This window comes from Thamnophis elegans, chromosome 4 (genome assembly GCF_009769535.1).
Source record: "Thamnophis elegans isolate rThaEle1 chromosome 4, rThaEle1.pri, whole genome shotgun sequence".
NCBI classification, from domain to species: domain Eukaryota; kingdom Metazoa; phylum Chordata; class Lepidosauria; order Squamata; family Colubridae; genus Thamnophis; species Thamnophis elegans.
In genome coordinates, this window is record NC_045544.1 from 783,768 (window position 1) to 799,776 (window position 16,009).

The window sequence follows — 16,009 nt, forward strand, 5'->3', positions numbered from 1 at the left end:
TAACATTCCATTAAATCATCCTAAGATCATCTAATCACAATACATCTTTATAACATATTCTAGATAAAGCTTTTAAACCTCCTCTCATAATCTCCATGTCTTGTTTATATAAAATTTCATATTATCAAATATCTATATGTATTATTATCATTATTAACCATTATTTAACTATAGGTATTGTCCCTTCATTTTATACATACTACTAGTAAATTTAGCTTAATTTTTATTATACATTTTCATTGCATCAACCTGTATCCCTCCAGCAATAGTACGGTCTTATATCTCTTGCCATTTGTAACATTAATGTTTTAGTTACTTTCTTAATAAATCTAGTATAAACTTCCCTTGGCAATATGCTGTTCCTTTCATGTCTCACAAAAGCTTGAAACCCAACACCTGCTCTTTCCATCAGCTTATCTTTGGTTATCTCTAGTGTTTCTATCAAGATTTCTCTCCTTATTTCCGTCAATTTTACTCTCTTTTCTTCTTCTGTGTTTTGAAGTCTGGGGTAGAGTTCCAATCCAACCATCTCTTCTTTCCATATTCCGCTCTTGCCATTACCAACCACGCTCACTTTGTTATCAGTATCCATAGCTTTCTTATCTCTTTGCTCATTTTTTTCTTCCATCTTTTGAATTCTGTCCTCCACTTTCTTCATTTGGTAAACATCCTCAGTTTCTACAGCAGATTTTTCTGTTTTGTATTCCATATTCTCCAATCTCTTTTCAATTCTCTCTGTTACAATTAATAGATTTTGAATTTCAAACATAATCATTTGCAATGTTACAGTTTTTTTTCCTGCTGAGCCATTCTTTCAATTTTGCAGACACTGCCACTATAGGGTTCAAGGCTATTTTAATAAACTTCAAACAGGTTCATTTATTATCTTTCAAGTAAAAATGTTGTCTTCCCTCCAATAGCTAGTGATAGAAGTTCCAAAAAGGCACCTGTATCAACAACTTGTGCTCTTCCTACTATCCCTGTCAGTAAGCAAACTGAAAGAATCTTGAATCTCAAGTGATCAAAGAAAGGTTATTCCTGGATCTTTCAGAGACTTTGCGTTGTCCCTGAGATCAGCAGGAGGTGCCCTTCTCAATCACCATCTCTGCGGGATGGTTTAGGTCCAAATGGACCATCCAGCAGCAGAAATTTGACTGCGATCTCATAGCACCAAGATCACATGTTGTGCCGTTGCGAGAAACATCTTCAAGGAAAAACAACAAAAGTCTAGTTACCTCTTGAAAAAGCATCTTTGGGGCAACCATGACCTGGATGTCTGAGAATCTCCATAGACACCACAAATTACTATTTTCGCTCATCACCAAATATTCCAGTCTCAAGTTGCTGGTTACTATCAGGCTAATCTGATTCTACTTCAATGATTACAGCTAAACTCTATACAGTGTACGGGCTCTGGGAAGTGCGGGGGGGGGGGGAAGGGAGGTGGGGTGTTAGGGGGAGGGGGGAGGGGGGATATATAGTATGTGTTAGATTTTAAAGTAACGTGACTGCACTTGTATACTGTTGCTTTATAATTCCACTGTAAAAATAGGACAAGCTGAATATATTAATAGATTATAGAAATACACCGAAGGGAGGAGTAGAGGGATAGAAGAAAGAGGGGTAGAGAGGGTGGGAGAGAGGACTGGAGGGAGGGTGAGAAGGGAGGGAGGGAGTGTACCAGGAGAGGGGAGTCGTAGAGGGGGAGGGGAAGTAGGGTAGAGGGGAAGGATGGAAGGAAGATGGAAAGTTGGAGGGGGGCGAAAGAAAGGGTGTATGGAGGGTCGAAGAGGTACATTGGGTTTTTATTTTGGGGGGTTTTGTTGACAAGAGGAATGTCTGTGTTTATTGTTTAATGTTATATGACCCCGGTTATGCACAGTATATATGTGACTGTACGAAAATGAAAATGGAAAATAAAAAACACATTTACAAAAAAAATATATGATTACAGCTAAACACTGTTCCATAGTTTGTACAATTCACCAGCATTTCTTTTCAAGGCTCTCCTAGGTATTTTCTGTCTGGAAACATTATAAATGCAGTTATTTAGTTTCTATTGTTTATTAATGTTTTATGTTCTTACTGTCAATTGAATCTTATTTCTGTCTTAATTTTATTAGCTGCAGGAATTGTTTTAACAATATAAATAGTCACTATAATTGGACTCTTAACTTTCATTTTGAAACCATAATCACTCTTTATGCATTATTCTTCCTCATATATTAATCACTACATTTTTTCAAGAAAGGTTCATTATGACTTTCCCATAGATTTTAGTCTAATTATAATCTACATTATTTCAAATTGGTAATTTTATTTTGTTATTTGTTGTCATACATAAATTGCATCATACTTTATACTATTAGGTTTTACAGTTCCAAACTCTTAAATGTTTAACTTACAATTTTACTTGTACTGTGATATGATTTTAAAGTTTATTTTACTCTAATCAATTATCATTCTTTTGTTTGTTTTATTGTTTTATTTACCTTTAAAATAAAATGACTGACTGAGTACAATCAAAGTTATTCAGAACTGTATTTGCCAGCGGTGTTGCTAAGATTGGCCTTAGAATCCAGGACAGAAGACAGAGTTTAGATAGCAGAATAAACTTAACTAGATTCTATATACTGTATATACTCGAGTATAAGCCTAGTTTTTCAGCCCACTTTTTGGGCTGAAAAAAGCCGCCTCGGCTTATACTCGAGTCAGTGAAAAATTTGCCCGAAATGGAGGAGAAAAAGGGGCGGGGCCATGCCGCTGGGTGACACTCGTGAATGGCCCAGTGCCCCTGTGAGTTTCCCCTCCCTCTGTGTCAGTTTGCCGCGCAGCGCGCACCGCACCATCCCCCCTCCTCACGTTCTAATGTAATGCAGGGCTGTCTTACGATTCCCCTTCCTCCCCCTCCTGCCGCTCTGCAACGATGTCCCACCTCCTCCTTGTTATGGCAAGCAGCCACATAGCGATGTCCCACCTCCTCTGGTACAGTGATCCAATGATAGGAATCACTGTGCCGTGTGTCATAGGAGGCGGGACATCGCTCCCGCGGCTGCACGGGACATCATGTCATCACAGCGGGACATCAGCATCATGAGGTGAGTGAAGTATTTCATTGAATACACCGCTAGTTTACTGTTTTTCTTTGAAATAAATATTCAAAAACATTATTGGTATCTATTTTTATTTTTGAAATTTACCGGTAGCTGCTGCATTTCCCACCCTAGGCTTATACTCGAGTCAATAACTTTTCCAGTTTTTTTGTGGTAAAATTAGGTGCCTCGGCTTATATTCGGGTCGGCCTATACTCGAGTATATACGGTAGGCTGTCCCATCTCACTTGAATAGTAACCTTCCATCCAGCTGGAAAACCACCCTGGTCTAGAAACTAACATCTTGTGACTATTCCCAATTGTGCATTAAATAGGGATCAGGTCAAAGATCTCACAATGGTTCCTGAATTTAGAGCTGCAGTCCAACCCACACTAACTATTCATTTTCTCCTGATTATATTTGATGGGAGAGTTATAGGCCTTTATAAAGGCAGATTACAATATTCTTTCTTCTGTACTGCTGCAGGGCAGGTACCTCAAAACGTTTATCATCTCCTGCTTGTGTCCTTGTGGTACGGAATAAATTTAAAGTTTATGCATACATTTTTACTTTATAGGTTTTATTTGGCCTTATGCAAAATTTGATTTATTACTGTTTTAATAACAATGGCAGGGCAGTCGTATGATTTATCAGGTAGCCTTCCTATTAGCCAACAAGACTTTTCAGGTCATTTAAGTTTTGCAAAGTTTTGATACCTAGCTTCAAGAATTTGTCAGGTCGTTTGTGCTGAAACTTATACGAAATATACAAATAAATGAAGAGAGAGGGGGAGGGATGGAGAGAGAGAGAGAATGGATATCAGAATCAGCAACTACATCAGCTGTTTTCATTTTTTAAACTGAGAAGTAAAACTACAGTCGATGAGCTCTCACTTTCAAATTGCAAAAGAAACATCAGCTTAGGTTGAAGAAGAATCAGCTCTCAAAATGCAGCCCAACTGCAACTCCCTTAGCAAAGATGACTATTGGTGAAGGAGCTTAGAATGACTCTTCCCCAACAACTGAAGGGGAAGATTTCCCCCGTCCCCCGATGCACATTAAAGGCAGGAAAAATACGCTTCTTAGAAGCGAAGGTCTAACCTGGATGAAATTCTGCTTCTTTCCAACATTATTTGGAGGCACAGCCAGCAGTCAGTTATGTAGAACCATGAAACTTTTGTTATCAAATCATACTTGCTTGAAAATCTACACATCCTTTTGAAATAATAGGTTTTATAAACTGTCAAATGTACCTGAGAAAAAGATTTTGCGTTCCTTTTAGCCGCTTCTATGGGGAAGTTTTTCTTCACATACTTGGCCTTGGCCAAGAAAAGACCTACAAATTACAGTCATTCACTTAATGTTAAATGGTTAATGGTAAAATATCCAAAGTTGTCGTTTGTTCATGGATACCCCAGGCAGATTCATAGACACAATTCACAACACTAAGAAAACTTCAATAATGCCATCGTTATTAGAAAAAGCTGAGAAGAAAATGACATCTGTGCAGTAAGGATAACTACTAGAATTGCCAAGTAAATAATAAATATATTCCTCCAAAAGATTTTTTTTAAAATTTCAGGCAAAAGAAAAGCAGGGAATGTAGCTCGGCTCTCTTTTAAATCATGGACTGTTTGTATTCTAAATAAGGCACCTGAAACAATCATTCTGTTCACAGTTGTTACTGTGAACAGAAACCATATTGAAAGCTGCTTTCATGGGGGGAAATTATATTCAATGTGCCTGGGGAGATTTTTTCCCTATTACTATTAATCTAGATATGGCTGCAGGGAAGCTTCTGCATATCCCAGTGAAAAGAAGAAATATCACAGGGAAACGAAGAGGGGAAAGCAGCTTGTATAACTTCTCGAAAGACAAAACAAACACCTGGGAGCAGAGTTGCACAGTATGAAAAAAGAGTATGTTGCAAACACATACCGTGACCCGACAAAAGCGCGCACGACAAAAGCGCGCCGACAAAACCGCGTCGCTAAAACCGCGACATCATCACCACGACATCATCACCGCAGCAACAACAGCGCGGCGACAGAAAGCTGATTTAAGTTAAGTTAAGGGTTAGGTTTAGGTTTAGGTTTAGGTTTAGGTTTAGGTTTAGGGTTAGGTTTAGGGTTAGGTTTAGGGTTAGGTTTAGGGTTAGGTTTAGGGTTAGGTTTAGGGTTAGGTTTAGGTTTAGGGTTAGGTTTAGGGTTAGGTTTAGGGTTAGGTTTAGCGTTAGGTTTACGGTTATGTTTAGGGTTATGTTTAGGGTTATGTTTAGGGTTAGGTTTAGGGTTAGGTTTAGGGTTAGGGTTAGGTTTAGGTTTAGGGTTAGGTTTAGGGTTATGTTTAGGGTTAGGTTTAGGGTTATGTTTAGGGTTAGGTTTAGGTTTAGGGTTAGGGTTAGGGTTAGGGTTAGGTTTAGGGTTAGGTTTAGGGTTAGGTTTAGGTTTAGGGTTAGGGTTAGGTTTACGGTTATGTTTAGGGTTATGTTTAGGGTTATGTTTAGGGTTAGGTTTAGGGTTAGGTTTAGGGTTAGGGTTAGGGTTAGGTTTAGGTTTAGGTTTAGGGTTAGGTTTAGGGTTAGGTTTAGGGTTATGTTTAGGGTTAGCTTTTGAATGCTAGTAAAAGCATTTTGCTGAGCGCTTCGGAAGGCACAGATTTGCCCTCTGTGGTTATGTCGGCACAGAAAAGGGCTTCGCGGTCGGTGAACCAACACATACACGTGTGCAGAAGACCACAGCAGCAAGAATATAGTTTTGCAACCGAAGGCAAGAGTGGCATTTTCTAAACTTAAAAGAGGCTCCACTGTCCATGGCCCCAAATGCAGTCTCTCAATCCCTAGTTTTCCTATGATTCACTTGCCGCATATGTACCACCACCACACTCACAAATGAGCAAACCCTGCACTCACAAATCAATCTCTTGCACTGACGGAATACATTCAAGGTTCTCTTTAACACGATTCCAATTTCCAAAGAACATTGGCCAAGTACAAACTTCTTTTCACAGAGAAGAATCAGACGTTAACAGTATTTGCCACAAGACCACATTTAATGCAGCCTACAACAGGGATGGACAGCCTCATTCCTTGGGGTCTCTTGCAGCTTGCCAAGCCAGTTTTTGCAACATCTAGAACCCTCTGCCTCTACTGAAAATAACTGGGCATAGTTTTTGTTATTTTTAAGGTGGGCAACATACTGTATTCTTCAGAGTATAAGACACACTCCCCCCCCTAAAAGAGGGTGAAAATATGGGTGCATCTTATATACTGAATGTAGCCCCACCCTTTGGCCTCTGCGCATCGCTCTAGCAATCCCCGCAGCCATGAATGGGTCTGAAACAGAGTGTTCAGACACTGAAAACACGATGCGCAGAGGTCAAAATGGCAGCCCTGAACAGCTGTTGCCTCTTTGGACCGGTTCCGCGCTGCACCTGCTGTATTCACCGGAGCGCCCCAAGAAGATCACCTACATGTTTGAAGCTGCAGCTCAGTCCCAAAGCACATGCTCACAACCAGCGAACCTGAGTCTCTGGGAACAGCTGATTGGGGGTATTCTGGGAGCCCGATCCACCCGCCAATCAGCTGCTTGTGCTGAATCAGGCTAATGTGCTGAAGCTGAGCAGGCTTTTTGCAAAGGATGCTAGCCAGATTAATACCAATGGATGCTGATAGGCAGAGGCAGATTTTTTTTATTATTTTCCTCCCCAAAAACTATTGTGCATCTTATACTCCGGAGAGTCTTATACTCCGAAAAATACAGTACATGAGCATAGTGTGAAATCTAGAACAGGTTTAATACAGTTTGAAAAAGCTAAGAAAAAGCCCCCTCAAATCCCGGAATCAATCAAAACATGTGCCTCAACCAATATGTACAATTCAGCTCTTCCACTGCAGCTCCTGCCCCCCAAACATTGCAGTCTTTCATTATTCCTGCCTTACAGGGATCTCTGAGAGTTTTCACACCTTTCACCATACTCTCTTGGAATCCATCTGGTGTTTGACATTTCATTACTTCCCATCAGTTTGAAAATAAATAAATAAATAAATAAATAAATAAATGACTATGGAAACATCAATTAGCCTATTTCAGGCCTTTGAGAAGTTGAGTGTTGTCTTATCAATTCCCCTTTTAATGTTTCCAATCCAATCAGTGGTGGGTTTCAAAAAAATTTAGAACCACTTTTGTAGGTGTGGCCTGCTTTGTGGGAGTGACTTGCCGGCCATGTGACCGGGTGGGAATGGCTTGGCAGTCATGTGACTGGATGGGTGTGGCCAACTTGCAAAATGTAGTGAAACTCACTTAACAACGCTCTTGCTTAGCAACCAAAATGTTGGCTCAGAAACTCTGGCATTTGAAGCACGCAAGTCTTAAAGCTGTCAAGTTACAAGACCCTTGCACCCCTAACCCTTTAGGAAAAAAACCCCAGGGGTGTTCAAACTTGACAGCTTTAAGACTTTAAGGTTTAGATAGGACTCTTAGAGAGGTGAGCCAGCCAATCAGTGAGTGGCAGGCGGGGCAAGCATGGTGTGGACGGGTGGGGGGAGGGAGCTGGAACCGGTTCTAAACGGCACTGTAGATTTGTGGAACCTCTTCTAGAGAAGAGGTTAGAACTGGCAGGAACCCCAATGCTATGTCAGAAAAAAATCATATAATAAGCATTTATGACCATTGTACGGTCCCGGGATCATATGAACACCTTTTGTGACCTTCTCATACAGAGTCAATGGGGAAGTCAGATTCACTTAACAACCTGAACAACTGCACTGATAACAAATGCGGTAAGGAAGCTCATAAAATAGAGCAAAATTGACTTAACAACTGTCTTGGTTAGCAACAGAAATTTTTGGCTCAATCGTGGTCATAAATCAAAGATTACCTGTGCCACATTTCACCTTTACCCCTACAGATTATATACTGAAGATTATATTAGAAGTGCAAAAATGTAAAGAAGAAACGGAGTTGGGGAAAGAGGACACAATAGCACTATCTAATGGTGTCCTTAGAGATGAAATTGCACTGGAAGCTGCCCTCGGATGCATCCAGAAACCGATTACAAGAAACGTGACCTCATCATAGGAGGTGCAGAACGCCTGAAGGGAAAATTAGCCCCCTGCTTTGCGCCTTCACTAGGATCAATGACACAGTACACCAAATTGCCAAGTGGAAAACCAGGAACATCTGTTTGTCTCTTTTCTTTCTCTATTCACCAGAAGCTCCTTCTGAAGGGAATCTTGAGAGACAATCTTGTCCATGGGTAGTCTGCTTTATTACTATATTTATATAAGTACACTTATTCATAAAGATGAATATGTTTGGCAGCTCATAAATGTGCTAGTAAAATGAAACGGTGTTAGCATAAAAACACATCGTTCAAATGTCGTTCGGAATTTTATACATAAAATCTTCCAAACAAAAAGAAATGTTGTAAATATAAATACGTGACTGACAATGACTGCATGAAAATGTCTTCGCTGGGAATCTAAGAGTCCAGAAGGATTTCGCTTGGCAAAACTCTTCACAGATGCCATTTTGATCTCACTGTGAAAAGAAAAGAGCTTTGGCTCACCAGCCATCATGCCAGTTGGCACATAAGCACTTGCAACAGAGGCGCATGAGCCAAGGCAGATCCCAATAACTATTTAGGAACCGGCTGGGTGACTTCGAACCAGTCACTTTCTCCCAACTCCACCCAACGTGTTGTGGGGAAAACAGGAACTAGGAAGAGGAAGAAGTGTTGTGTATGTTTACCTCTTTGAGTTACTTATAACGTAACAAGGGGTAAAAAGAAAACTAATAAATAAATATTAAAAAACAGCTATGTGAATTAGAGGTAGAAAAAAGGCGCAACTATTTTCAGATGTGTGTGATTCACAATTATAGTTTCATAGGGCCTCCTATATGAGACTCGCAGTCTCAAATCACCAGCTCATAAAAGGATTTGTATTTAATCTATTTTCTCTCCAAATAAGAACAATACCTTTAATAAATAGATCCGAGTGAACAGTACAGATCTCCAAATGTGGACCTCATTTAACATTCCATGCCCATAGATTTCAGTAACTTCATCAATAAAACTCGTTTCTCAACCACTTCCCCCAAACACCTGAGAGATTTTGAGCCTTTTCACATGCATATCTGCAAATGAACCTTTTTAAAAACTATTCTTAAATAACAAGATATTTAAGCTTTATTTCAAAAATAGCTCTGTATCTCATCTTTGTTATTTCTATATTATGAATAAGGAATATTTTCCAATATGTGGTCAGTGCATATGAGAGCACTTTCATATTTCCCCCCTTTTAAATGGATCTACAAGTATACAAAATTCTGGGCTATGGGGTATGCTGGCAGAAAGAACTAAGCATGTACATTTATTAATACAAACTTCAGATGTTTTTCACAAATAAGTTATGTAAAAAGAAGCGTGATTTTAATGATTTCAGTTTAATAATAAATGCAAAGAATCTTTTCCTCGTCATTCTTGGATTACTACTTATTAAGAAAGCTGACCCTGGAAATTGGTAAGAATTCAAAGCTAGTATAAGGTAGCTAATTTGTTTTAATGTTGAAGTGACTGTACAAGACAATAGAAAAATGAAGCCATCATCTGTATCATGTGATATCGAACAAGAAAAACATCCTAGATTAATATTGAAACCTTCCATTAACCAACAACTGTTTTATAACCAAAGATATAACTATACTTCATCCAAGGAACAGGATACAAAAACAAACTACCTATTCTGATAAAGTTTAAAGGAATATGTGATGGCAAGAAAGTAGTTTTAATTTTCTGTTACCTTAGATTCTGCTCTAAGTTATGCTTCAAATAAGAAGCAAATACAATTCTACAATCAAGAAAGGGCATAACTAACGCCAATTGTATAAAAATGCTATGATCTGTATCGGCTTCTGATGAGCTGATTTTGTACAAATGAAAGTTGAATCTGTTCCAGCCTCCCTGGACAAAGGAGCCAAGAATTATAATGCTACAAGAATTATTTTTAATTTGGAAAATGAATTAAAAGGGCAGCAGAGAGGAGAAACGTGAAGCATGCAGAAAAGACAGATGACATAAAATGTAGAGAAGTAACAAAATACTTGAAGTTTAAACAGACACCAGCATATTCCAGCAATCCATATTCCTCCTTGGTATTACTAAGCTTCTCTAGTTCCAGCCCAATAATAAACCGATCTGTACTCGATGTGTTGCAGATTAAAAGTAGCTTTTCTTGCTTAAGGTGACAGGGACCCATTATAACAGGGTATGCAAATCATATCCAATCACTTTTAGATTTTTGTCTACAAAATCAATATTGTTTTGTAGCAGCTAAGGTGGGATGTCAACCTTGATTTCATTGAGGTCCGCATCAGGGTTCTGTTTGACCTCGGGGGGCCGGGGGGGCTGGGGTGGGTGTGGGTGTGGCCAGCTCAACGTCAGTCCTGTTGGGGGCACCTGTGGTGACCCAAGCGCTCCATTTTCATTGGCAGAAGGTTGCAGGAGGCCCTGGCAGCCGAAAACCAAGCTTAGAGCCCATTTTCGCGGGCAGAAGCAGCGTGGGCCGGTTCTTCACTGTTCCCAGGGCAGCCCCGTGGATCAGATCTAAGAATGCCGCTGGCTGGATCTGGCCCCTGGGCCTTGAGTTTGGCACCCCTGAGCTAGGGCAAGAAGAGAGCCAGCTTGGTATACTGGTTATTATTTATTTATTTATTTATTTATTTATTTGTCTTGTATGCCGCCCACTCCCGAAGGTCTCCGGGCGGCTCACAAAAGACAAGGGAAAGGGGGAAAACGAGACAAAAACAATATATTAAAAACAAAACCAACATTCACAATTTCCGTTAAGGCATTGGGCTACAAAACCAAGAGATTGTGAGTTCTAATCATCCATAAGGCTGGTGACTTAGACTAGTTCTTAACCCTAAAAACCAGGGAAGGGCAAATTATTTCTGGAAAAACAGTGTTGCCATAAAAACTGCAGCCAATGTCCAGGCAATTGCCAGAAGTCTGAAGGTCATAAACCAAGGAAGGGCAAACCACCTGTCTGTGGATGTTGTGCCAGATGTTTATGGTTTTATCTCCTTCCCCTTGAATGGCTGCCATCTGCTGCTTCTCAGTTAAAAACAGATGTTCCCCATTTCCTTTTCAAATGTACCTGTAAATATATCTAGCTTATATAAACCTAGTTGCTTCTTCAAGCCCATCCCTTTCTCTTATTCTCCCCAACCTTTTGCCTATTACACATTAGCATATTGCACGACTCCTTAAGCTATTGAAAAGAGATGATTTTGCAAAACAATTCAAGGAATGGAGAGATAAATATCTCCAAATTCCAAAGATGTTTTGTCAGTTTCCTTAATGTGGTCAAGTCAGTCTTCTCTTCCAGCCCCAAATGATATATATGAAATTCTTACAAACAAAACTTAAGAGAAGGGGAACTGAGGGCAGAGGCGGGATTTGTGTGTGAGGGTGAACTTTTGTGAGATGAAATGTTGCAATGGGCAAAAATGACACAGAATCAATAAATAAAACAGCTTGACTTTTCCGTGCTACACATGGCATTTACCAAGAGGGAAGAATTGCACACTCTGGAGAGACGAACAGAAGGGTATATTAGCAAAACCATCCGTTAGAATCACATAATTTGGCCAGAACCGCTATAGAGGAAGAGTGGAACTGACAATAATTATACTGCTTATGTTTTTTGGCTGACCCAAAGGATAGCCAATAGCAGAGAAAAGCTCCAATGGTAAATAGCGGTGTTGTTTTACAACCCCTTCAAGAACCCTTCTCTGCATTTCAAAATAGTGAAAAACCTAGCTCTCTTTTGTCATTCTACTAATTTCGCTGGAGTAACTAAATGACACGGGAAACCTGGTAATAGATTTAAAGGTAAGCAAAACCATCTTTTGGCTGCACTCACACCCATTAACAATGCCCATTTATGTTCTTTCCTTCTATCCAACTGCTGCTCTTCAGATTTTCCAACTATCTGAACAGGGTGAACAAATCATATCCTAGAACTCATTATCTTAGCATTTCTTACAAACCAAGATTTATTCCTCTGACAAGCAGCCCATCATTGTTTACGTTCTTAGCTTGGGGTCACACATACAAAGTCAAAGTACTTAAAACCATGGTTTTTAAAGACATTTTATTAGACATCCTCACATATAACAATGCATATCTTCACTGACCTTCTTTGGAAATGATATGAAGAGATTCACTACTGCCTTCTTCTAGGATATTTTCACCCTTTAAATCAGGGGTGTCAAACTGAAGGCGCGCGGGGTGCTTAAATCTGGCCTGCGGGATCAGCCTGAAAATAGCAAAGGATCGGCCCACGGTGCCACTGGTAGCCAAAACGGTGCCACCACCCCGTGCCCCATTTTCAACCTCCTGCAGCACTCCGCCAGCCAAAACAGGGCACAAAACAGGAGGCATCTGTCTCGCACCCTGGGCCCACAGAGAACTACAATGCTGATCCTCAAAGAAATCCAGTTTGACACCCCTGCTCTAAATCTAGCCTAAAGCCTTTGTATCTACCATGCAAACACTAACTAGGTCCATCCCCAATTGCTTTTTTAAAGACCAGCCAAGGTCAGTCCCATCTCACACGACGCTTCTTATACTGAGGCTGACAGGGCTCAATTGTTGGAATCATAGGAACACAGCGAGACAAGATTTGGGGAGGCATTTTATAGCATACTGTGGAGTATGAATCTAGCCATTCCTATCTCCCCTCAACGTAAGAAACTTTTTCATGGCATACAAAAGTTTGACACCAGACATCCCACGTTCTGGATTGCTCTGGGGCAAGTATCTTGATTGTGATTCGGTAATGACTGGTCAGGTGATGCTCCCTGATTTTTTTTTTTTTATGAATACTCTTATAGGGAGAAAAAAAAAACCCAGAATCATCATGGCTGGAGTTGCCCCTGCCTCCTACATATATCATTTCAGAACACATTCTGAATACCAATAGAATAAGATCCTAAAAAGCAAACAAGGGAAGAACAATGGAATAACAAGCCCTAATTTGTGACTTGCTGTCGTTTGATTTGAGAACCAGGAGGGAGGGTTCACTACTCTTTCTGATTAACACAGAACTGAAGTTAAGGCAAATTAAGTTATAACTAACTTTGCCATCTTTCACCACCACCACCCCCCCATACACACACACACACACACACACACACACACACACACACACACACACAGGATAAGATTCTTTATTTTCACAACATTTTGATTCATGATCAGGCTCCACCCAAGATATTAGAGCCAATGGAAATAATTTATAATTTTCACTGAAATGCTGCCCCACTCATATCACTCCATAATGTTTCTGCCATAACACTGTTTCTGTAAACTTCTCACTTATAGAGGAATAATGACCTAGAGATTGATTAAGGCACCAGGCTAAAAACTGGGAGATTGTGTTGTGGCAGCACAGTATTGCACTGTTTGCAGACTAATTCTGCCAACTGTCAAGTGTTTGATTCTGACCACCTCAAGGTTGACTCAGCCTTCTATCCTTCAGAGGTCGATAAAATGAGGACCCATATTCTTGGGGAAAATATGCTGACTCTGTAAACCACTTAGAGAGGGCTGTAAAGCACTGTGAACTGGTATATAAGTCTAAGTGCTATTGCTATTGTGAGTGGTATATAAGTCTAAGTGCTATTGCTACTGTGAGTTCTAGTCCTGCCTTAGGCATTAAAGTCATCTGAATAACTTTGGGTCAATCACTTTTTCTCGGCCCAACCTAACTTACGGGGGGGGGGCTGTTGTGGGGAAAACAGAAGGAGGAAGTAAAATTGGTACATTCACCGGCTTGAGTAATTTATAAAATAAAGGCTGGATATAAACACTAAATAAACATTTCTGTATCTTCCACGCTAGGATTTCATTATAACAGCAGATATGATGAATGCCACCCCACCATATCATGGTAAAAAATAAGTAGTTCAAGAATGCCTCTACTAGGCTAACGGCTGTTCATTGATATTTCTCTCTAAATCCAGTCAGAAGGGTTTTAAACTTCCAAAATTTACAAAAGTCTTCCCAACATAATCACAAGAGTAATTTGCATATAATCAACTCCATTAGTAGGTAGCCCACTGGTCATTCTAATTTGAATTCCAAGATTTAGTTGCAGGGCTGGTGCAAGTTATTTGCAGCCTGAATAAGCTGTCAAGTTTTCCAGTTTACAAATTCCACTGTTGTCTTATTTTAACACTGACAACAGGACAGGCTATTCTACTATATCTGAATATTACAAGCTAATTTAGGGGTGGGGGTGGGAGACCATGTGACACTTTACGCTTTATCCCTGGTAATCTTGTCCTTGGGCAGTGATTACCCCCTCCCTCCTACTCACTATGGATGAACCTGCCTCACTCTGTATAATAGTAGGTCCATCTCTTTAAATAGGGTTTCACGATTGTGGTTTGCTGCATTCCTGGCAAATTGGCTTTATCTGTAATATAGCTCAATTCCTCTCAAGGTCCTGGGCACACTTTTAAAAACATTACAACTTTTATCAGTAAGTGATGCAATATTACAGGAATAAAAACTAGTAATATATAATGTCACCAATCACTCACCGAAATATATTTTTCAGCACTTGGTTAACTCTCTTGACAAACACACTTTCTTTAGCAATTGCAGGGATATAAAAGGACATCCAGCAACCCCAAATTTTGGGACCTTAGGGTGTGACTTAATAACAGTCCATCCTTTCCTGGTATGGCATTTCTCGGATTTGCTGGGCTGCACATGGATCATGCTTCTTGGAGGTGGAACCAAAACAGATAAACCCGTGTCATCTGTCAGCTTCACCAACAAACCGAATTTCTCTCTCTCTCTCTCTTTGATGATCTCTCTCCAAAGCTTCTTCAAATAATCTCACCCCCTTAACAACAGAAAAGCCTCGAGACTCCTCTTGTTAGCCATTAGGGCAGTGTTTCTCAACCTTGGCCACTTGAAGATGTCCGGACTTCAACTCCCAGAATTCCCCAGCCAGCATCTGCTGGCTGGGGAATTCTGGGAGTTGAAGTCCTGACATCTTCAAGTGGCCAAGGGTTGAGAAACACTGCATTAGGGCCTTATCCATGCCTGAAACATAAACAAAGCTTACAGTCTGTGGAGATTCTCAGCCATCCAGGTCATATGGCTGTCCCAAAGGTGCTATTTTTCAGGAGGCAACTGGACTTTTTCGCTTTTCTCTTTGGAAGACGTTTCGCTTCCATCCCCCACTGAAGAAGCTTCTTGGATGAGAAGCGAACCGTCTTCAAAAGAAAAAAAGCCTATCGATCGCACAAACTCTACTTGGGGGGAGGGGGGGGAGCCTCGTGCAGCCCATCTCCGCTGGACTTCTATGCTTCCAGCCCAGCCACCTTCTAGTTTGCCCGCTTCCCCAGCTCGCCCCGCCGCCTCACCTTCACTCCTCCTGTTCACGGCCATGTGTCCCAGAGAGGTGCACAGAGGCAGCGAAGGCCCGCAGCCCTGGCAGAGGGAGAACCATCAGCGCCCGGTTGGGAAGCGACCTTCTTCTCCTCCTCCTCCTCCTGCTGCCGCTGCTTCCGCTTTCCATCCGGCCGTGTCTCATCTGCGGAGGCCCCGCCTCCTCATTGGCTCTTGCTCCGAAGGGGGCGGTCCTTACGCTAGCGTTCCAAGGGGGCGGGGAGGACCTAGGCCCCGCCTGCCGAGCTCCCGAGGGGGGGGGAGGGTGCGGGGAGGCCGTGCGCGGCTGCGCAGAAGGGTGAGAATTCCGCCTAGCGAGCCGGTCGGAGAGCCGCTTCGCTCACAGCGCACCAGCCGCTTTTTTATCCGGAGCAGCCGGGCAGCGCCTGGAACGCGGGAACTTATCCAGCGGCGCCGTTTTCCCCCCGAATGTTGTGGCGGCCGCG

At 41.2% G+C, this 16,009-nt stretch overlaps 1 protein-coding gene across 1 annotated transcript in view; it reads right to left on the reverse strand.

Annotated features, from left to right (window-relative positions):
- Positions 1-15,692, reverse strand: part of ERICH1 (glutamate rich 1) — a 77,340-nt gene extending 61,648 nt beyond the window's left edge. Inside the window, exon 1 of the mRNA XM_032216385.1 lies at positions 15,539-15,692. Within this exon, the coding sequence (XP_032072276.1) occupies positions 15,539-15,563 (25 nt within the window). The 5' untranslated portion in view covers positions 15,564-15,692. The remainder of the gene's footprint in view (positions 1-15,538) is intronic.
- Between the last annotated feature and the right edge of the window lie 317 nt (positions 15,693-16,009).